At 43.7% G+C, this 23703-nt stretch overlaps 1 protein-coding gene across 1 annotated transcript; it reads left to right on the top strand.

The window, feature by feature from the left end:
- The first annotated feature begins 359 nt into the window (after positions 1–359).
- On the top strand, positions 360–21973 carry LOC116945536 (uncharacterized). Its single transcript, XM_076069401.1, has 13 exons — positions 360–588; positions 3853–4000; positions 5279–5354; positions 7443–7501; positions 9777–9957; positions 11687–11724; positions 12511–12721; positions 14722–14841; positions 15587–15632; positions 16081–16221; positions 16940–17084; positions 17945–18040; positions 19304–21973. The coding sequence occupies exons 2-13, from the start codon at positions 3854–3856 to the stop codon at positions 19415–19417; spliced, it is 1374 nt and encodes a 457-aa protein (XP_075925516.1). The 5' UTR covers positions 360–588; position 3853; the 3' UTR covers positions 19418–21973.
- The last annotated feature ends 1730 nt before the right edge of the window (positions 21974–23703 follow it).

The following is a 23703-nucleotide window of genomic DNA, read 5'->3' as shown; positions in this document are numbered from 1 at the left end:
CCGCAGCGTGAGCGGTGGTTTACACGGTGGTGGGTGGGAGGCAGAATAACGCGAGGCGGTGGAGAGCCAGCCACGAGAGCGGTGGTTTACACGGTGGTGGGTGGGAGGCAGAATAACGCGAGGCGGTGGAGAGCCAGCCACGAGAGCGGTGGTTTACACGGTGGTGGGTGGGAGGCAGAATAACGCGAGGCGGTGGAGAGCCAGCCACGAGAGTGGTGGTTTACACGGTGGTGGGTGGGAGGCAGAATAACGCGAGGCGGTGGAGAACCAGCCACGAGCCATGTCCCACAGAGAGGACGCCGATGCGGGGAGGCCGATGACTCGATCGACGGCAGCCCGGCGTGAAGGGGAGGAGGATGAGGGGGGGGGCCATCAGCCCCCACAGGTGTTGCCCAACCAACGTCGATAACAGCTGTCACTGCTCAGAAGTTGACGTCACTGACGGCGTGACGCGCGTTCTGGTAAAGCGTGGAGGGGAATACCCCCCGAAACCCGCCCCCCCACCCTCCTTCATATCGGCTTCAAAAGAACGCGCGTTCGCGTTCGACTTTACTTTCCTGGTTTTCAAGGAACGCCGATCTTCTCGGGGTAAGTTTTCAACCGCCATCGTATATTTACTTGTGTGTTGCCATCATCATCATCATCACCAGCCAGCCATAGGCATGGTTAATCCACTGCTAGATAGTGCCTCCGACCACCAACCACTACCACATTCACGCGAGCGACACTGCGACGCAACAAAGTCACCCATGCAGCCCCAGCAGCCACCGCCGCCTATCTCTCTGGTTTCATCGATCCATCTCCATGCGCTCACAATGTGTTGCTCCTGTGCCTGGTTGCCACGAGCGCGCCTCTCAAAGCCCACCGGACATAAACACTGCAACGTTGTTGTTGTTGTGTGTGTCTGTGTTCAGTTGTCCTTATCCCCGCACCTCCGATTAGCACGGTTGGTGGATACGTACGTTCAACATACATACATAATCACTCCGTTATATTCGTGCAATAAGCATCGGTAGCGTTAAGGCACGATCTAAGGCTCATTGATCCATGGCTTATGGGATCCTCCGGGTTATTTAAGACGCACTTGTGCCCCCGTGTATCTTAAAGCAAAAGGTAGGGGGATATGTGCGTCTTATAATCCGGTGTGTGTGTGTGAGACCAGATTTTGTGTCACTTGATTGACACAAGTTTGAGGTTACTTTCCAGAGCGTCTTCTAATCCGGGGAATAGAGGAATCACAAACCAGCATTGACGACGGGAGGATATAATCTTAAATTCCCGAGCTCAGCGACTAACAAATAGAGGTTTTTGTTTTGTTTGTTATACATTGTGTGTACTGTGTGTTTAAAGTGTGATGTTGTAGTATTGTGGGGAGCGGTAGTGTAGCGGTTAGCGCGCTGCGCTACGAACCCGGCGACCCAAGTTCGAATCCCACTGCACGGCCACCACCGGTGACGATTATCTGAACCGGTTCTGGGTCTCCTCCCCTAGGTCGACTCAGCCTCAAATGAGTACCTGGTGCGGTGTGCCCTGGGGAGACAAAGGCAGCCGGGCGTGGTGCTGGCCACCCATCCCATCTTGTGCGGTGACGGCCTTCATCGGTGTTCGCTAACAGCACTTGCCCCAGCAACCTCGTAACGCTATACGGGGGATCTTTGTCTTTTTGTTCTAGCGTATAAGGGTGACATCGTGTTTAAGCGCGATGTTATAGCGCTATAATACGGCCGAACCTTGCGTTGGGGAGTACTGTGCCGCGTTTAATTATAGTTGGGTCTGCGCGTGTACAGTCCCAGCTCTTTAAATAAAACTTGGCCACGACACACACTGGCACGACTATTTGCTGGGCAGTGTTATTATTTTCCAGTGTGAGATTTCTACTGAACTGACACACAAAGAGAACGCCTGACGATTGAATACGCAGTGTGTACGCGCAACAATTGCCCTGTTTGCCCGAGTAGAATTTCCATTGCTGTACAACAGCGTCTAAATAAAACAGTGCGAGACACGGGTATGAAGGCGGATACATGTGTAGGGTGTTTACAGTACCGTGTGTTTATTTTAGCGAAGAGTCGTCGCGGGAGGAGAGGAAGGTCTTGAGTCTGGGACCTGAACAAGGGGCAAAGCAGTCGACATCACGGGTTGGGTGTGGGGAAACTTACATCTTGAGGAGGCAACGGATGACAAGCCACACCTGGCAACCCCTCGTCAGTGCCCTACCCTATTACAGACCAATTCAGACCTTATTGGTCACCCCATGCCCCTTAGAAATCTCAACGTTCATCCTACAAAGTCCCATCACAAGGGGGAAACACAAACAAATTGACAAAACACTGTTGTTTTGCCCGTATTGAAACGAATTTACGCCGTATAGACCTGAAAACTACATTTCCCTGTACCAGAATACGGGGTAAACCGTATGGGTTCACAGCAGTGCCGGATTAAGCTAGTGTGGGGCCTGTAACAAATGATATAAAGGGGCCATAAATAAAAAAAAACACACATAAATATTAAACCACTAATTTGTCATTTGCATAGTAAAGTAATTGCATTTTTTCATTTGCTATACAGCCAGATAATACGACAAATCGCGAACCTTAAACACACAGTCGTTCATAACAGTTGAAGGCGGTATAGTACTATAGTAATCGACCAAGTGCAGAATCACTGGACCGGAATTCATAGCTTGAAAGCGTTTAGCGCGGGGCCCTTGAAAGTTGCGGGGCCCGTAGCTACTACTACTACACATGTAGTAGTAGTAGCTACATGTGTAGCTCCTTGTGCTACTAGGATCACCCGGCACTGGTTGACAGGTACAGAGAAGGGACCGCCTCTCCCTCCCTCCCTCGCCACAAAGCAGACACACGTCAACAGATTTTGGGCATTGTGCCACGGTTACCGGGTCGAGGTCAGCACTCTACACAATGGACCTCGCTGCCCAATTGAATTCCAGTTGCGCTCATTGTCATCGCGTGCGCGGCGCGAGGTGAAGAAATGTCCATTCGGAACTCTCACAGAAAGCTGTGTACCGACGCTGACAGTTTAACGAGTAGGCCTTCGTGACCAAATATAAATAAAGTGCGTTGTTTTTTTTGTGTGGGCGAGTTCGTGTAAATATATAAACGTGTCGTTAAACCCACCACCACCCGACACAGCCAATTGGTAAGGTTTGTCATGTGAATAAAACGTGGCAATTAGTTACTACTTCGGCACACCGGTGTGTTAGAGAGTAACCAATTCTGGCTATCGCCTGACAAAGCTGGTTTTGGGTTTGCATGTATTGCCCGTGGTCGCGTGGATTTTTTTTCTCCAGGTCCTCCGGTTTTTCCCTCCACATTTAGAATCAACGTGAGTTTCGAGTATTCGGTGGATGTAAATGGCCACGTGATAAGCCACTTCGTTGACATTATTAGTGGCCAGGTCGATTCTAAAAAAGCGCTCAGTGGACCTTACCCGGTAAGAAAAAAAAATCAGAGTAATAGTAACCTCTGAATATCACGTATGAACACGTTATTCAAGAGTGTACTGAGACGTCTTTAGAAACCATCGCTGACTTTGAACCTTACACAAACTTTTACAGTTGAAGTGGTGAGAGCCACACCCAATGCTATCCACCCAGCTACACTCCTGCCGAAAGTGTTCCGTGGGAGCATGCAACTGCTTTAACAAACATACAACACTGTGGGTGTTTTTACTCCACTATTCTAATCATCCTCTTTTCAGCTCGGAGAGATTCAAGTGGGTCCTCTAAGATTCGCTTTTCAAGTCGATGAATGCTGGTTGGGGTGTATTATGAACTTCACAATAACTGTATGCGCGTGTGTGTGTGTGTTTCATGTGCTGCTGGTTTGTTAGCATGGAGAACCCGGACATGGTGGAGTGTCCCATTTGTGGGCGGTTGTTTAAGTACTGGGACATACAATTCCACTCTTCCAATTGCCATAAATTTCCATCTCCATCGCCGTGCAGCTATGATATGGAGTGGAAAGACCGCAAGAAAGAGGTGCGTTTAAAAAAAATTGTGAGCTCATTAAAAAGTTGTACGAGTGAGTTTTCAATCTGAGATTCTTTATCATCATTAGCCATTTCCTATCCACTGCTGGATAAAGGCCTCCGAACTTCATCTCTATCCCTTCATGGTCTTGTGAGGCTACAGTTGGATCTTCTGGACATGAACATACTGTATACCAACACTCCACGGTGATTGCCCTCTGGGATGCATTCTCTCCGTTGGCTACAATTCCATCACTTTTGCCCATGAGCCATAGTCCTGGCTATGTGCATTATCTGAAGCCACTTACTCTTCTGTGGGCCATATTACCACACATTTGGTGTTTGCCAACAGCACGAGCTGTTTGCCACTGCAAAGCTCCAAACTGTAATGGCAAGGACATGGTGTCACTTGTGCGTGCACGTACAAGCAGAAACATGTTTACACATTAGTACACTATTTGTGAATATATGAAAGGCCTGTTTTGAGTTTAAGAAATAGGCTTTCGCAGCCAATGTCGTTCATTATTGGGTTTCTTTGGGTCAGATCGCTGTGTGAGTAAAATCTGTGTCGTAAACCCTCCTCCACCCGACACAGCAAATTAATAAAGTTGTCACGTGATGAACAAACGTATCTATGGGACCTTTTTTCCAGTATCAAAATCATGAAAAAAATAAAAAAAATCCCAGTATCAAAATTATGAAAAATAATAATTTCATCATTTTTATACTTGCAAAAAAGTCCTGTAGATATAACTGCTCAACGCGAGATATTAAGTTTGATACTTGAATTATCTTTGTACTGTTCGACTTTTTGTGTCCCCTGGTCTAACACTCATAAGACAAGGCCATAAAGAAGGCTGTCCGGTGTAGGCCAATTAGTTTAAAAGACAATGCATCTATTATTAGGGCATGTTTTTTTGCATGTTTTGACACAAGTATGTGTGGTTAATGCAGACGTGATGCCTTGTAATAGGTATCTATTTGGTCTTTCAAAATCTCAACACCTGTTTCATTGCCAGAAAGTGTAAAGCATGTTTCTTATTTTTTTCCTGATGAACAAGCATACCGATTTACCACTAGCTTCAGCAGCAGCAGCACCACCCACGCGTCTGAGAACAATTCACAACACTCAATTGAGTTCGGGCGTTCCGCTGGTAGTTCCAGCCAGCATCATCAGGCAGTTTTCAGATATCTCAAACTGCCCTCCAGTCTGGGGACTTTCAAATGCGTCATTAAAAATGTCGCAATGTGACGTTCATGTTCCTCGAAACGATGTGCACATGTGCAGTCAAACCAGGGTGCGACGAAATGTCACGAAGATGAAAAAGAGGGGATACCAAAACGCGTCTCTTTCGACGACCCAGGTATTGAAATTACTTCTTGCTCTTCGAAATAAACCGAGTTTTAAATAAGATGTAGGGTAAATAACTCGGCTTTTTTTTCTACGTATATAGAAATGTATATGTTTAGTAACTTTTGCCATTTTCTATAACGGAATTGTGTCTCTTTAGCAGTTGCTTATTGGCATCGTGTGTTTTTTAATGTAATTAACGTGTTGGGCTTTTGTTCGTTTAGAAGTGTCCTGATTTTGACTGTTTGTGATTGGATGTACTCCATCAAGGGTCGATTCTTTTCACATGACACCTTAAACACAGTCATTTGAGAAAAAACAAAGGGCATATCAGTGTCTATTCTATTCACGTGCAGTATACGGTATTTGGAAAGACGTAAACACTTGTTTTGCATGCTATTGATTTTCTAAACAACTTTAACTATAATAAGTGACACTTGTTTGAATAAAAAAAAACGCTCATTGTCAACGCCGTAGAGACACTGTGTTTGCTTGGAATTATAGCTCCCTATTGTATTTTCATTTTAACGAGTACACGTCTACACACTGTACAATATACACAACTGGGTGATGCTGGGAACAACATTGCGGTTGGAAGGTTACGAGTTTTAAATCCAGATTTGGGGTCAATTCAACGCATTATTTCTCTGGCGGTTAATAAAATGAACAACATTGGCGAGACAAATTCCCGCCATGTTAGTGTGGAATTTCTCCCACAACACTTCATAGTCAGGTGAACATTACAGTGGCCGCAAATAACCTCAATGGGATGAAGCCACATGGCAGCATGCGCCCAGCCCCTGCTGTGGAAACTACTGCAGATGATACTCACAGGTGAAACTTAGCGCCTGCACAGAGGGAAGTGAAGCAAATGAGACTGTTGTCCATAGCAAAGGTTATTTTTAGGGGGTTGTATCTCGTAAATGTAAATGTGTCGTTAACTCGCCACCACCCGACACAGCCAATTAGTAAGATTTGTCACGTGAACAAAACGTGATAATTAGTTAACACTTGGGTGTTGGAGAGTAAACCCACAAAATAAAAAATAAATTTGAGTTCTACGTTTCGCTGGTGATTACAGCCAGCTTCATCAGGTGATTTTCCAGAATTGTGAAGAAGTCTTTCTGTTTCAGTCTTAAATAGAGCAAAGGTGAGCTCATCAATGTGAGCCTATCAGGTGCAAAGACCAGAGGGGAGTTAATATAGTGATGTAAATTACGATAGATGATGCAGTACCAATTAATGGTTGGGTTAGTCACAGTTAATTAACATTCCATTAATCAAAATACAGAGTGCTTCAAAAAAACGTTAACACTTACATGGGACAATCGTTTTTAATGGAAAATAACGGATAATACACTGTAACATGATAACAAATGTATGCGAATAGCTTCAAAAATGCAGTCTCCACTTGTTCACCATCATTGTCAACACGTGGCCTGGAATCTTCCCCAGGTGGTCTCCAGAGACCTCGGAGGCAGCATATTTCTTGTGGCATTGTTGCAAATTCTCCGAAGTGTTAACATTTTTTCGAAGCACCCTGTATATATCACTGACCCGCACTGACCTGTGGTGGTGATGTATGGCCAAATAACCGCAACGACCCGCACGGCGTGGAGAGGCCACCACCCAACATTGGATTGACAGAAGGGCTGTACAGTACTTTTTATATTGCATCTACACGTCGCAACGACATTGTTGTGCAGATAATTTGTAAAGTAACTAAATGCATTTTTATTCTCGAGACATTAATTTTCTTCTTCTTTGGTTCTTTCGGTAAAGTCACGTAGAATGAGAATAAAATAATAAATTGATAAAATAAAATAACACAATAATATTCTCACGACGTTTCGGCCACAACACAAGCGGCCTTCATCAGGTGAAGGGACGAGACTGTCTGGTAGGACAGCGCTGATGAAGGCCGCTTGTGTTGTGGCCGAAACGTCGTGAGAATATTATTGTGTTATTTTATTTTATCAATTTATTATTTTATTCTCATTCTACGTGACTTTACCGAAAGAACCAAAGAAGATGAATCCTTGCAGTCACGAAAGCTTTAAATCGAAATTTGAGACATTAATTATCAACAACGATTTTACAGAACGTGAAGATCACTTCGGCAAGATGGAAAGGCACACGGGGAGAGATGAAGGTGATAAGGTAGGTACTTCACCCCAGCAGAGTTAACATCACCGACGATTACCACAACTATCGTTTTAACTCGCATCACGTGTTCATACAGTTGTGTTAATGGATGAGCTTCAGCTCCATTGATGGAACCGCACAGGGATCTTATATTCCATCTGCTCATTTATCTCGGGTCCAATGGAGGGATCTGCAAGTTATTCGCTAAATCATCCATGGTGCGGATTAGCCAAGCTTGCACGAAAAATAAATATCTTTACACGCGTTAGCTGGTTTAATTACGAGCTGCTCTTCACTCGTCGAGGGTCAGTGACTAGGTGCCCATGTGACCACGAAAACACTTCGGCTAATGAACCGATTACTTAAAAAAAATATCTATAAAAACAGACGGTGTATTCTATCTATCCATCCTGTTATATATAGGTAAACAATACAATTTCATAGCCTAATTATTTGCATTGTCCATTTTTTTTAATTTTATCTGGGCCACCTCTTTCCCCCTGCCCCGATTACCCCAGATAATCGACAGTTGGATACTAATATAAATTATTTGGCATCAGCGGGAGAGGTTCAATGTTTCACTGTCCAGTCTCCGTCAGCAATGCTCTTTACGAAGTACAACAACTCATTATAGCCACGGTAGATTGTGTTGAACACAAACACATAAACAAACAGAGCGTCTGCCTCGCCGTCACCGCCACCATCATCAGCATCAACCATGATCAATCCACTGCTGGATGAAGGCCTCCCAAAGCAATCGCCATGTCTCATGGGCCTACGATACAAGAGTGCATCCAGGCACCTGCACATTTCGTTACATCATCTCCATGCTAGATCTCCTCTTGGGCATAATCCCTCACGTGGTTTACAACATAAATAAAACATTTTATGGCCTGTATGTAGACCCACTAGACCAAAATATGTATTCTGGCAGCATTTATGTTAAGATGCAACTCTCTTGGACTCTGGACTTTCTGAGTATCATCGACAGAGTTTGACATATTAAACAAAATGATTCAAGCTTAAGTGGCTTGCTAGACAACAGCACTTGATGAAAATTAGAATTCGTAAAATTGTGTAGGTAGACCTTCATGACCAATATGATTAATATTTTGTTTCCACGCGAGAGCTGAGTTTTGTTAACATCTGATTATGCTGGATATATTCTCCAGTGAAACGTATTAAGTTGTCAAAGACGTACTTGCACTTCAATATTCCTCCAATTTGGTGAAAAATCAAATCGACTGTCATTTTTGCCCACGTGACAACTTGACTTGATTGTCTCTGTCAGGTGGTGGAGGGCGATAGTTACAAAAAAACGACATACCTACACAACGACCTAACCTCAAATAAACTAAGTACGGATCATAATTTACAAAAAAAGCTGCTGAAAAACATTATTCCAGAAAGTACACATGCAGGCTGATGGACTGCAATCTTTTTTATGTTTATGAGGAAATAGTGGAGGCACCTAAACCTGTGGCAGTGTGAGCAATGAATTGCAGGGATGTACCTTTTTTAATACATAGACTTGTCTGCTTATTTATTAATTTATTGCCCACAATCCACCACGGCCGAGCATAATGAGTTTTCTCAAATTCACTGTTTTCCTCTGAACATACCCCACAGTGTTGATGGAAATGCTCTTGCTTATTGTTTCGCATACATACAGTACATGGAAAGCCCCCTTGTCAATTCACATCCAGCATTATTTTACCAGGTTAGTGAAGGCAGGGGGGACAGAGGCATGGTAGCATAGATGTACAGTACAACAAGTTGCTTTTTTTCTGCCCTGCCCGCTGCTGCCCACCACGTGACCCAGCATAAATTGTCACACAGGCTTAACTCTGCTGACGAGACTCATCAAGGGCGAAGCAGAGTTATACCTGCTTAAACAAATGCTGCCTGAAAACACAAGGCCCATATAGGCCGTTGGTCATTAATACAATTTTATTTTGACATGGTGAAAAATACGCCTGCTTTTCCATTTATTGTCTCTGTAAAGGTGTGCGCGTGTACGTGAGAGTGTCGTTTCCCTGAACCAGTCTTGGGACCTCTCTTAGGATGACTCAGCCTCAGATGAGTGTCCGGTAGACTAAGGTTGCCAGGCTAGTTTCTGGCCGCACCATCCCCTTGCGTGCCATTCCAGCCTTCATGGTTGCTCGCTAATAGCACTCACGTTCCCCAACAGTCTGTGAAGGCTATATGTGGGAACCTTTGTCTTTCTCCTGAGGCTGCTGGGTGTGGTTGTGGTGGCCCTGATGTTAGCAATGTCTCTCCACTCTGACAGGATCAAGCAGAGGGAGGGTTTGAGCCATGCCAGCCGTGTCCCGTGTGCTCCGAGATGTTTCCGGAGGATATAATCGATTTGCACGTCAATTACTGTTTGGATAACGATGAAGAAGCACAGCAACACGTGCCCAGGACTGACGTTCCCAATTGCCAGTCTTCACTCAATCAGCACTCTCAAGGTAATTATTACCCTACATGGACACAGCTGCAAAGGTACAAAAGCAGTGACTTTAGCTAAACACATATTTGTGTCAGGGATGAGTTTGAAATTAAAATTTTGAATATATTTCTTTTATTTTCTGACGTTTGAGGACAATTTTGTATTTTGGTGATGTATTCAAATAATGTACTTGATTTATGATGGTGACGTGTCTTTCACGTGATAAGCCACTTTTGTTGAGCTATCATTTGTGGCCAGGTCGTTTCTGAAAAAGAGCTTTTTATAGCTCAGTGGGCCTTACCTGGTAAAATAAAAAATATAATTTGTTTTTAGTTTAACCTTATCTGATGCCACGTGATGCCACTTTTTGTCACAAAAGAGCAGGCGTGACATCGTGGGAGCGATGTCACTTGTATGTATGTATGTTGAACTTCTTTTGCACCGTACGTAGCCAACCGTGCTTATTCGAGGTGAAATCACATTTTCAGATGAGTCCAAAGCAAAAAAAAATGTGATCATCAGAAGTTATATATAAATATCGACTTTATGTTTATACCTTGTGGTTTCTTTTGGAGGTTGGGGACACATCACTCATTTCTATAATATAGCTGCAACACAGCCTAGTGCATATCTGTCAACCCGTATGGTTTACCCTGTATTCTTGTACAGGGTAATTTAGTTTTCAGGCCCATACGGCGTACGGCCGTTTCAATACAACACATTTGATTGTGTTTCTCCCTTGTGATGGGATGTTGTAGGATAAAAGTTGAGATTTATAGGGGCACGGGGTGACCAATAAGGTCTGAATTGGTCTGTAATAAGGTAGGGCACTGATAAGGGGTTGACAGGTATGTAGTGGCAATCAGGTCGTCTTTGAGTTACACTCCCAGTCAAATGTATTTTATATGCAGTATTAATTCTTGTTTCATCTGCACTCTCATTTTTTTTACCATTTTAAGTCCGTATAACGTCATGATATATTTCACATTCTAATATAATGCATAGATAAATTACCGTGTATCTTATTGTACGCATTGTTGTCCTTCCTCCGCACCTCCGATTCGCACGGTTGGCTCGTACAGTGCGAAAGGAGTTCAACAAACATACATGGGCTTTTGTGTGCACGGCTAGCAACACTGTGCTACGATTCTAGATTTAAAGCTTTCGTGACTGCTAGGATCCATACTCTTTGGTTCTATTGGGTAAAGTCACGTAGGTGATTTTTTTGTTATTTTATTTTCACCTACGTGACTTTACCCAATAGAACCAAAGAGTACTGTGCTACGAACCTTGCAACCTGATGTTGACTACCTGGTCACACCTAAAGTCCGCGGGCGAGTCGTATCCAGATAATCCTGCCCCTCCCCTAGGTCGACTCAGCCGTAAACGAGTAACCGACGTGTTAAAAATCAAAGGGTGGACATAAATAATGTTGCCCACACCGCTCACTCGTGTGCCGTGGCCCGGCGGGACCTTAATGGGCGCTTGCTTCCAGCGCTTCTCCCGAAAGTACTCGGACAAGCTACATGGGGGGGGATCTCTGTATTTGAATACATTATGTGCAACTGTTTTTTTCCACAATGAAGTTGGATGACTGTAGGCTAGGCAGACTAGTAGGACAACCATAGCAGGCCGTGACAACCCAGTCAACGCACGTCGGTACGCTGCCACGACGTCAGGTGTAACATTTTTTTTATTATTCAATTCAGTTTTTTTTTCTGCCTTGTGTTTTGTGATTGAATGCTCAGATGAATCGATGGAACGTCCTGAGGACGAGACCGATGATGTAAGTGAAACGGTGATTTTCTCTATTATTATTGCAGTACAATGTTTAAATAGCATTATTCTTCGGTTAGTTATTTCAGAACCTACTGAGGTACAATAGCTGTTTTTTTAATGAACAGCTGTGCGCGTAATTAAAATTACCTTTTTATTTAATATTTTGTAAATTCATTGATGTTGATGATGGTGTTGGTGGGGATGTTGGCGGTATTATTGATGATGATGATAATGGCTGTGTTGGTGATGATGATGGCGGTGATGATGGTGTTGCTGGTGATGATGGCAGTATTGGTGGTGGTGATGATGGCGGTGTTGGTGATGATGATAGCGGTGTTGGCGGTGATGATGGTGGTGCTGGCAATGATGGCGGTGTTGGTGATGATGATGATAATGGTGGTGTTGGTCGTGATGGCGGTGTTGGTGGTGACAATGGGGCGAACACCGGTAACAATTATCTAAATCGCTCCTGGGCCTCCTCTAGGTCGACTCAGCCTCAAATGAGTACCTGGTACAATATATAAACATCGCCAATAGGGAGACAAAGGCAGCCGGGCGTGGTGTTGGCCACCCACCCCCTTTGTGCACCGTTCTGGCCTTCATAGGTGCTTGTGAACAGCACTTGCCCCAACAGCCTGTTAAGGCTATATGGGGATCTTTGTATTTCGATGGTGCTGATGGTCATATTGACAGTGACGGTGGTCGTGATGGTTTTAATAGTGGTCGTAACAATTACATTGCTTTTGATGATGACAAATATGATGACGGTGATCATGACGAATGTATCCTCCAGCATTCCGAAGAAAAGGAAGAACAGGACACAAAATCAGAGGACGCAGAAAACAAGCACCTGGAGGAGGCAGCATCGGAACAAGTGAATGGGCAGGATGAGGATGGCGAGGGGATCCCTTGTCCTCTGTGCCAATACCGCTTCCCAGAAGATGTTCTACAAGATCATGCCGAAATGTGTGGGGAGCAAGAAGACGTCATCTTCCGGTTCATCAGTAAGCCCCCACATTATGCACTCTGTCTTGGCAGCATTCCACACCCACAGTGTCATCCACCACTCTGTATCCTTACACAGAGATCATGAGGGGCACCGAGGGGAAGTCCTCTCTTCAAATCGTGGCCTGATGTAAGATCAGACCTTGGAGAACAAAGACGGTCACCGCATCGTGCATGTTTAGACCACTTCAGCGGCCGTCTGGAATGCTCTTTCTTCCGATATTAGGAAGCCTCTGGAGTTATTGAAAACTCATGTCTATAGAGCTGTTTTTTGTGTTTAGTATGCTGTCCTTCCCCCCGCACCTCCGATTAGCGCGTTTCATTACGTACGGTGCAAAAGAAGTTCGATATATAATTGTGCAACAGCTGAGGGATCAGGTAGAAGGTAGCAAGTGATCTTGAGGAATGAAAGCATCAGTGGGATTGGTCCCCATTACTTCGAGACATTGACCAAAGTTGACGTCCTCTTGGATGCATTCCTATCACTTGGCTGCAAACTCCGTGGTTATAAACAAAACTGAACTACAGTAAAACCTTGGATTGCGAGTAACTTGGTCTGTGAGTGTTTTTCAAGACGAGCAACATTTTTTAAATATTAATTTGATAAACGAGCGAGGTCTTGCAATGCCAGTATTATGTATACTCTTTGTCTGCCGAGCGTCACGTGATCACAGCTGATATACGAGTGCTTTGATAGACGAGTGCTTTGGATTACAAACACGTTTCCGGAACGAATTATGCTCGCAATCCAAGGTTTTACACTGTATTTTTATTTCACCAGGTAAGGCACACTGAGCTACACAGCTCTTTTTCAGAAGCAACCTGGCCACAAATGATAGCTCAATGAAGTGGTTTATCACGTGGAAATGTATAGCAGTCAAATAGGATAAAAGTATGTTTCTAAATGTGGAATTAAAAACTTAAGGACCCAGGGAAAAGTCCACGCAAACTTCAAATATGCAGGAGTCAGGGTCGGGATCGAACCCACGACCTCCTGCATCCCAGGCGAGGGAGTTAACATCTAGACACGGTCGCCGTCGTGGGAAAATGTTGAGAATAATTGTTATATACCGACTGGGAAGGAATCGTTTTTTTAAACTTAAGAGATGCAATGTTAGGAAGAGCATGATCGTCAAAGGAATGTATTTCTCTCCAAAACTTTGTCCCTTTTAAACACAATCATAATTTACAATGTACCCTTGCGTTCATGATACAGTAAACAAAAAAATCCTGGTTTTGCTGGACTTGCCCTTTCGGCAGACTGATGCTGGCGAAATAATGGACATATTCAATGCAGCATCCCGCCCCGCTTTGGGCTTTTCGCTCAAGGATCAGAACGCATGTCCACGGGGTCCGTGAGCGCGCCCACTCGCCGCCTTACTCCCCTGTGTAGGGCCCAGTGTTTCCTTCTGAAGCTCCACGTTCATGTCTTTTCACTCCATCTCCAAACCCGTCACTTGCATTGCTCCAGTCCCTGTGTGCCTCTTGCCTCTTTCACTCTGTCCTTGTGTCAATTGATTTCCTTTTGTACTCCTCTTGTTTGCTTCTCAGAGGGCATTAACACACCTCAACGGTAAGTACAGTGCAGCACTGAACAGGGGTCGGCAAACCAAAATAACAAGAGGAGATTTTTTTTTTCAAATTGAGTTTAAAAAAAAACCCTGAATATTTCAAGAGCCGACCTAATGCGATGTGAACACAAAGACAGATGCCTGAAAGAGCAGCACGCGGGTCCGGAGCCGCAGGTTGCCGACGCCTCGCACAGACCAACACACAAGAACTACGTACAACTCAAATGCTTTGGAAAGTTGCGTGGTGTTCGTTTTTCTTCTGCATTTTTTAGTTTGTTGCATTTTGCAGCTGGTCAAACCTTTCAGACTTCCCCCCACCCCCTATTTGTCCGGCGAGCCGGGGTGCCGCTGTATTCACAATACTGTGTTGTCGTCCGTTGCTGTGAAAGTTAACGTTGGATTAAACGGAACTTATTTTTGCGTTTCAGATTCGGAGCCCCGTAATTGTCCCATTTGCGACGAAACGTTCCCCATCCCGCAACTCCTTCAGCATGCAGTATTCTGCGATGGATGGAGGAGCAAAGAAGAGGGCAAGGCCAAGTCAGAAGGTAGCGATTTGTTTTGAAAATATCCCCGTTGCGAATCTGTCATTCGTATACCAGCTGAGTCGAGCTTGCAGTATTTCCGTAGAGCACCTTAAGTGTCGGTATTTACTATTTAACAGAATAAATTGCAGACCCCCTGGCTCAAAGAAGGATAAGGTAAAGTTCATCTCGGTTTGTGTTCCTAAACCAGTGGGTCAAAACTTCCACAATTGTATAGTAGAGGTCAGTCTCTCCATCGAGTTTCCCAATCTCCATTCCTCATGGCTTACCACTGCACGCCATTCCAAGTTTACCATGTTAAAGTACAAACTACGCACTGCACGTGCCTAACAATTGCTAAGCACTGAATCGTATTGCATGGAGAGCACACCTTCTTTTGAAACGGCGATGTCCACGTTCATTTTCAAATGGGTTCTCTCTCCCTTAAATGAGTTTGTACGTGAAGAATGGTGAACATGAAGGGCCCGTGGCCCCCATGGAGGGCTACAAAAGAGTGGGGCAATTGGACGGGGGGGGGGGGGCCCGTTTCCTTCCTTACACCAGGGCCTGTGGCAACCACGGCCACGCCGCTTCATGTGCCATTGCGAGCACAGTCACGGGGGGGGTCCTCTAATTGCTGTGAGTTGATCTGTGTGAGTTGATCTCTTGGACATCTGTGAGAAAATGACTGTATGGTGCATTGAATTCCTCCAGTATGAATACATATTGTGTCTCTGAATTGATCTGTGGTGTTTTCTATTTGTTGCAGTTGATGAAGAAGAGGAAAAAATAAACAGCCAACGTATCCTTGACAGGTATCTTTTTCTCTCGATGCCAGCACAAACTATTTACATGTAACAACCCGCGTGATATAAAAGTCTCGGTAAATGCGTTGTGCTGAAACTTGTTTGCTGAAACTTGTTTCAGCACAACACTCTCGACGAGACTCATCCTGGCCTCTTGAGTTCTCACCACGTTATACAAATAAACTTGACCCGACTTCTCTCAGGTAACGTGTATCAACTACCAGTAAAGGGATGCCACAAGTGAATGTATTGTTCAGAACATCGTCCAGTGACATAACTACCAGGTATGAAATTCAGGATCCTGCATCGGGTTACTTTGGTGAATGCTTAATAGATTAGCTAGCGAGGAAATGTTGTATGACTTGTCAAGCTCAACATAGAGACGTTTTGAGGTGAGTATCTATTGCGGGTGTCTACGGCATTGGTAACACTGAGTGCGGTTAATTTCTCTCATCAGACTAATACAAAATTGCGCTGACGGCGGTGAAGGGAACACAGAGGGTGCCGTGGCTACAACAGACAATTCTACGGAGTCATCGCTGATTAAAATTTTTACAACAATCAGCAACCTTCTGGGCAAGGACAGCAATTGGATAAAGTGAGCCGTGGCACACACAAGGACACAATAAACAAGAGGGAACTCTTTGGTAGTTGTGGTTTGAGTTTATCTGGGCAGTGCTGGAGCATGTGGCCCATAATCCAGCACTGGAGGCGAGGGTTGTTGCATCAAAGAAATGCTCAGCTTATGCAATCTAGCCCCGCAGCACTGTTGTTCAAGTGCCCAACTCACAATCACAAGGGTGCTGAGTTAAAATCCACGTCGGAGGGCATTCCGGTGAATATTTCTACTGAGGCCGACATAATGAGTGGGCACTCTGAAGGAAGTCAACAGTATTCTTGGTTCTTTCGGTAGAGTCACGTAGAAGGGAAACAATAAAATAATTAAAATATATATTGTTTTCCTTCTACGTGACTTTACCGAAAGAACCAAGAATGTGAATCCCTGCAGTCACGAAAGCTTTAAATCAAAATTGAAGTCAACAATGTAATTGTGTTGTCGAGAGAATGCCCTTTGCCACAGTAATGTGGAATTTTCACAACCGGTTTAGGGCCATCGGTCAAGATGAACACTACTCAAACCTCGTGTAAGCACAGCGACACTTCTTTGACCTTTTAATGATATGCAGTAGAATGTTATGCATTTAGATGAACATATTGAAATATTCTTCATTAGCCTCTAAGCCATCTTAAATAATGGTCAGAGACTGTACAAATATAACCCAACATGTAACCCTAACCCTCTTCCATACATGCAGCAAAATGGAAGAAATGTGGAAGCAATGTGATGGAAGCCCAATCAAGTTTATTGACAATTTCATGAAACTAAATTTCAACAAAGGCGTGAGTGGCATCGGTCCAAACAGCCTAATTTTTGAGATAATCAAGTTCGTCATGAGAAAGGTAAGTTTTTTTTCCAAACTTGTTTATCTCGATTATTGAATAACCATGTACCTGTTTTTTCCTATCCCTTCAAAGTCTTATCACTCCACACAATCGTTGTGCGTGCTGGCAGGTTATGTTGGTCAATTAACAGAATGTTGATCCTCTCTCACCACAGTGTAATATGTAGCCGTGCCTGAGTGAGTGACTAACATTAATTATAATGTTCAATGAGGGTTACAAAGTGAACCGTAGGTTCACTACTAAAAATTGTCAGGTCTGTGCTTTAAACGTCATCAATATAGATTTTTTTTTTATTTTGGACCTCTCAAATTTAAGGAGCAAAATTGTTGAACTTTTTACATTTTAGCCATAGGCCCATGAAGGTCAGCATTTGTATGTTTCCAATTATAGCAAAAGTAACAAAACATTAATATATAAAATGTAAACACAAGCATCACTGATTTTCAGCCCTTACAAATTAGGAGATAAATACTGTATATTGAACTCTTTTTTTTACTTAACCATGCAGATGTTTGTATCTGGAGGTTTCGAATGTGCCAAACATTTAATTAACTAGTGACTTTTTGGAAGCATGCCATACTAAAGCTGATAGAACGTGAGCAAAGTCTGTTTTCAGTGACCGGCATTAAAGACAGTTGTGTCGAAGAACAAGGCCAGTGGTGTGTTAAAATACCATTACGATGTTTGCTCGTAAAAATATCAAGTAAAATTTGAAAATATAAACATATATTTCAAGAAATTGCCGTTCATTAACGTTCAACCAGATAATATTTACACAAAGCAATAAAACGTGTTTTACATTATTTTTCCCATATGAGCAACGGTTTTTTTTTACATGAACGACACTTTTTTTACAGATGAAAAACCAGGATGAGCGTAATACAGTTGCTTTGCATTGCAAAGGACTCTTCAACACGAGCATATTGCCATGGGTTGCGTCGATCGGGGGATGGGTAAGCCTCAACTCGTCTGTACTGTGGAAGTCACTTGAGCTGTGTACTTTTAAATCATCTACATTGAAAACTAATTTCTTTAATACTGCTTTTTGTGTTTAGTTTGTTGTCCTTTCCCCGCACTTTCGATTAGTACGGTTGGCTACGTAATGAAAACATGTGTTTAGATTATTTGGATGCTATGGATTTCCACGGGATGGGCTGCTTCGTTGGGCTATAGTTTTAGGCCAGATCTCTTCTGGAGAATAAGCTAATAGCTCAATGGGCTTTGCCTGGTAAAATTAAAAGTATTTTTTTGTGATTTGCTTACCTTTCCTATACTTTGCTCTCCTATCGTGTTTTTGTAATGTTTGTTGTTGTCATGTTCTGACTTGCCCACTGGACATCTGTGAAAAAGAGCTTAATAGCTCGTCGGATTTCTCTAGTATAAATAAATATTCTGATGTTGGTTTAAATACACATGGCCAACAGCAATTTGAATAATTTATAAAGTCAAAGTGTATCAAATTGCCATGGGTCTGTGCTCATCTCCATTGGCACTCTTGCAAATTGAACTGTCGTGGTCTTTCTAAGTTATCACGTGGTTGAACAAAATGAACTTGATTGGCAGATCTGATCCAGTTATAAGAAATTCCACATTTGTACGTTTGGGAGCCCGTTCGTCAAAAGGGCTGTCAACTCTTGGCTCTCCACAGTGGTTACTGATGTTACACACTTCCAAGCGATGAGTTGAACCATAATACAACTTTACAATCGTGAGTTGAGCCCACAGAGCCACCCAAGGCTGCATATAAACTACTCCCTGTTTGAGCAAGGTTCGGTGTGTTTATATCTGAAGCGTGCCTGTATCAGAAGTTGCCCTTCGCCTGATGATGCTGGTTGTAATTATTGGCGAAACGTCGTACTCAGATTATAAATGTTGTGGATTTGCTCTCCAACACACCGGTGTGCTGTACTGGTAATTAATCAGCACGTTCTGTTTACGTGACAAACCTTACTAATTGGCTGTCGGGCGGTGGCATTTATATTTCCGCGATATAACCCCCCAAAAAAACGACATTATGTAAGGGATGCACTGCGCTTTTATAAGATGTGGCAATAACCAGCTTCAACTGTGCAGGATAATCGCTAGAACACACTGTGTGCAAGCAGTGCTGCTGACACCACCACGCCTCGCCATTGCTTCCACCATTGGTTAATTAAATTGGTGATCGATCGTTTCAGGATTTGCCCTCACGTCAATCCAAACGTCGTGTTTTGCAGAAAACCTTGCTGGTGTGGCTGACCTTCCTGGTGGCCATTTGCGGAGTGGTGTACTTGGCCTATCTGGCCTACACCAACTTCAGGAAGTGGCGCCAGGCACGGAACAAGTCTTGAAGTTGCGGCCTGCAACGACATGATTATTTCAATTGGGAGTCCTTCATTGAAGCTGCCCGTTTACAGTCACTGGAGGACTCTGTTCAACTGTCCAAACACACCTTTAAAAAAAAATACCTGAAATATCTTTTGTAGCTATTTCTCCGTGTTAAGATTGTTGCATTTCTCGATGCCAAAAACCGAACCGTACATATCACAGCTAGCACAAACACGGCTATTTAAATACACGGTCTCGTGCAGTTACCTTGTTATTGACTACTATATTTACCCAAGAATGTCAGTGTGTAACGCGTGTGACGTCACTCCATGCCAGCCCCCCTGATTAATAATCATGAACAGGTGACATCCTCCATATTGGACACGCTCACCATTAATAAAAAAAAAATTAGCGGGTGACGTCACTCCACATGGGAGGGGCGAGGCGCCTCCTTCCCCCTCCTCGGCGTCAACTCACAACCCTCACTACAAAGGCAGAACCCTCACGTCACGTCATCTCCGTAACGCTGTTGAGACATAGAAGTAAAAAGGACGTCATGATGAACAAGGGATTATAACCTTAAAATGAAATGTCTGTGTCACCGCTGCCTTACAAATTGCACACGAATGGATGCAATGAATATCACGTTGCGGTCTGCTTTTCGCTTGCAAGTTTCAGATTTATTTTGGGAAACTTTTTTCCAGGGCAGGTTAAAAAAAAAGTACGATCCTTGGGAAACCAGGAGAGGTGGCCACCATACTTAGGCGCTCCTTAACTCCCGCAACGATCGTGCCACCTGGCTGGACTATAGATTGTTTCCGTGCAACCTTTGACTTGTGGCACACCACCACGGGATAGGTGAGTAGAGTCCAAGACATAACGCATGGGAAATGAAATAGGAACAGGCAAAGGGAAGAGAGGCTGATGGAAAAGGTAATGGAAAAACGGCAACAAAAGGTCTGAAGAGATGAGGATAAAGAGGGGCTCCACGAGGGCCTAGACATGGCGTGAAACAGCGTCTGTTTTCACATGGGGTGGCGGGGAGGAGTGTGGAATTCAGAGTGGAGGTGGCCACACACAGAAGTCACGTGACTCACAAGAGGCCTGAGTTGATCTAGACAGAGGGAGATCTATAGATGGGAGAGGAGGGATTCAGAGTGGAGGTGGCAATCCACAGAAGTCAAGTGACTCACAAGAGGCCTGAGCTGATCTAGACAGGGAGATCTATAGATGAGAGGGGAGGGATTCAGAGTGGAGGTGGCCATCTACAGAAGTCACGTGACTCACAAGAGGCCTGAGCTGATCTAGACAGAGGGAGATCTATAGATGAGAGGGGAGGGATTCAGAGTGGAGGTGACCATTTACAGAAGTCACGTGACTCACAAGAGGCCTGATCTGATCTCGACAGAGGGAGATCCATAGATGGGAGGGGAGGGATTCTGAGTGGGGGTGGCTACACAGAAGTCACGTGATCCATGGGAGGCTTGAGCTGATGTGGAGTGAAGCAGTGGCTGCTATATCAACGACTCAGCTATCACGAATGATTTAACCTCTGGCACAGAAATGTCATTTCATCCAGAAAAGAACAGGTGTTTTTTTTACTTAAAGCAAAATGGGGACTTTTTGTAGAGCTGTCACAGCGGATTATGTACCTAATCGATAACCGAATATTGATTAGATTCATATTTGCTAAGCATCTGCAAAAGCAGTTGTCACACGCAATAATTCCAAGATGCAGCTTAATCATGTCATTTATTACTGGGTTTTACAGGTAGTAATTTTAACAGTGGGAACTAAAAAATATTAATCTCATATACGGGTACTGACTAAGCATGTGTATGTGTAGTGTGGCTTTTCATTAAGTTTATGCCCATTTAACTGAATTGTCAGGTTGTGAGATGTTAACTACCTCGCTTAATATACAGGAGGTCGTGGGTTCTATCTTGACCCTGACGCCTGTTTATTTTGAAGTTCGCATATTCTCCCCGTGACCGCTTGGATTTTGCTCCGGGACCTCCGATTTTTCCCTCCCCGTTTATAAACATGCGTATAAGAGTATTTGGCTGCAATAAAGTTGCACGTGATAAGCCACTTCGTTGAGCTATTATTTGTAGCCAGGTCGCGTGTGAAAAAGAGATGTACAGCTCAGTGGGCCTTATATAGTTAAAAAAAAATCTTCCTCGCCATGCTCGTTATGAATGTTTTCACATCTGTAAATGTATTCACATTTTCTTCTTTGAAATGTATTTACATGTTCACATTTATCTCATTCATATTGAACTCCCTTAACCAATTCACATTTAGCTAATCTAATTCATTCATAGTTTAACTCGTGTAACATTTAATTCATTAAATTCACCATACTCATTCAACTAAAAGAATTGGAGCCGCCCCTGTGGAAAATAAATCTGCCAGACGGGAGGTGATGGCGTGGCATTTACAAAAATAAATTATACATTTTGTACATGATATTGAACAAACCGAGAACTACTGTAATTGTTTTTGGTTTAATTTAAAGTTTTCCTGATGTTTTTTTTTCTACCCGCGTGGTTATATAAACTTATGTGTTCGTCATATCATATCATTGTCCGGTGCAACATTACTTGTAACATGCTTCCTTATATGAAGGAAATAATTGAAACGTTTATAGATAACAAACGTTTTAAAAAATCTGGTTCACTTGAAAATGTACATCATTAGAGGCGAATCCCTTTGCATTTGTAGTGACATAGAATTGGTCACTACGTGGCATAGCGCTGGCTGCTGGCAGGGAAGGGGATCTGCAGAGTGAAGCAGCCCTGACTGACAGCAGGCCACGTGATAGACCCGGGAGGGATCTAGGGTAAAGGTTACGGAGGGGACGCGTCGAGAGCCCGCTAGTAGGTTCCAGAAGGGGGGTGTGGCCGGGCCGGAGCGAGGCCACGCTAACAGGATAAAAGGGGACCCCGAGCAGGAGCTCGGGGCTGTCGTTTGGAGTGGGTTCCCCATCGTCGTCACTGCTGAAGATCATCGCCATCGTCGCTGTCGTCTCATCTGATATATTGCGCTGCTAGACTTAGTTGGCTGTCTTAGTTCAGCACCGTCAGTGTCAGATGGCTCGCGTTGTGTTGTAGGCTAGCTAACAGTGTAGAGTTGAGCTATAATTTGTTTACAGGTCGCTTCTGATAAAGAGCTATATAGCTCAGTGGGTCTTACCTGGGAAAATATAACTATTTTTGGTACTATAAATCATTACGTGCCGAACGTTTAAAAAACATACAAACCACACCACGATTACACTTAACAGTTAGTACTGTATATGCAAATGCATATTCTTGAAAAAGAAAAAATACAGTACAGGAGAACTCTTATCCGCGACTCCGATTATCCACAGCAGCTGTAGGTGTTCTAGATGCCCGAGAAAACTCTGATTATCCACGTCCCTGTTTATTTCTAGAATCCGTGGTTACCCTCAATTTTACCCATAGTGCCTAGTGAATCTGCTTCCTAATACTGCCGATTGTTTTTTTGCAGAAAAAAAGGAGTCAGACAAAAACATTCATCCGATTGTCCACAGGTTATCCACGATGTTTTACTCATGTTGATAAGAGGAGTGAAATACCGCGAATAACCTCACAGATCAAAGGATCCACGATATTGGTCCCCCCCCCCACCACTGTGGATAAGAGGAGGCCTGAATCTATTTTATGGTTATAAGTGAAGCAATGTTTCCTTCTCCGTGGAAACCTCGTGCAGGGATAAATATAATGCCAAGATGAGCAGTGAATATGTCATCTCAGCCAATCAGCTGTTGTGCGCTGTGCTCGAACAATTTGCTAATAAAATAACGTGGAAAGCTAAACGGCAGATGACCAAAGGTGAAAAAAGTGTAATTGTGGAGTTTTATAATTAGTTTTGTACAGTACGTACTGTATATATAAGTGTATATATGTGTATACAAGGCCGTAGCCATGGAGTCAACATTGGGGGGGACCAAATCTTCCAGGGTGTCTGGGGGTCCCAACCCAGAAAAATATCTAAATTTGAAAACTAATTTCCTGCCGAAAATATACAAAAATTCACTAACACATGGGATGGACCTTTTCTTTATTTTTTTACAATAATGTCTAAGTGTATTGAATTTCATTGCTCTGTTTGTATATTTTTACCGTGTCTTGTTTCATTGTATGTGTAGTGGAGTATGAAGGTGTGTTGTGGAAACTGCGCGATTGCATATCACACGGACAGTGTGGGTTTATCTGGGGTCGGCCTGTGGAGAAGGCGTAAACAGTGTGGGTCGTCTTAGGACAGCCAGGTGCAAAGGCTGGGA

The sequence above is a fragment of the Petromyzon marinus genome, chromosome 24, assembly GCF_048934315.1.
Source record: "Petromyzon marinus isolate PM22_M1 ecotype Great Lakes invasive population chromosome 24, UKy_Petmar_22M1.pri1.0, whole genome shotgun sequence".
NCBI classification, from domain to species: Eukaryota; Metazoa; Chordata; class Hyperoartia; order Petromyzontiformes; family Petromyzontidae; genus Petromyzon; species Petromyzon marinus.
The sequence above is the reverse complement of the archived record's forward strand: the minus strand, read 5'-3'. Positions and strand labels throughout refer to the sequence as shown.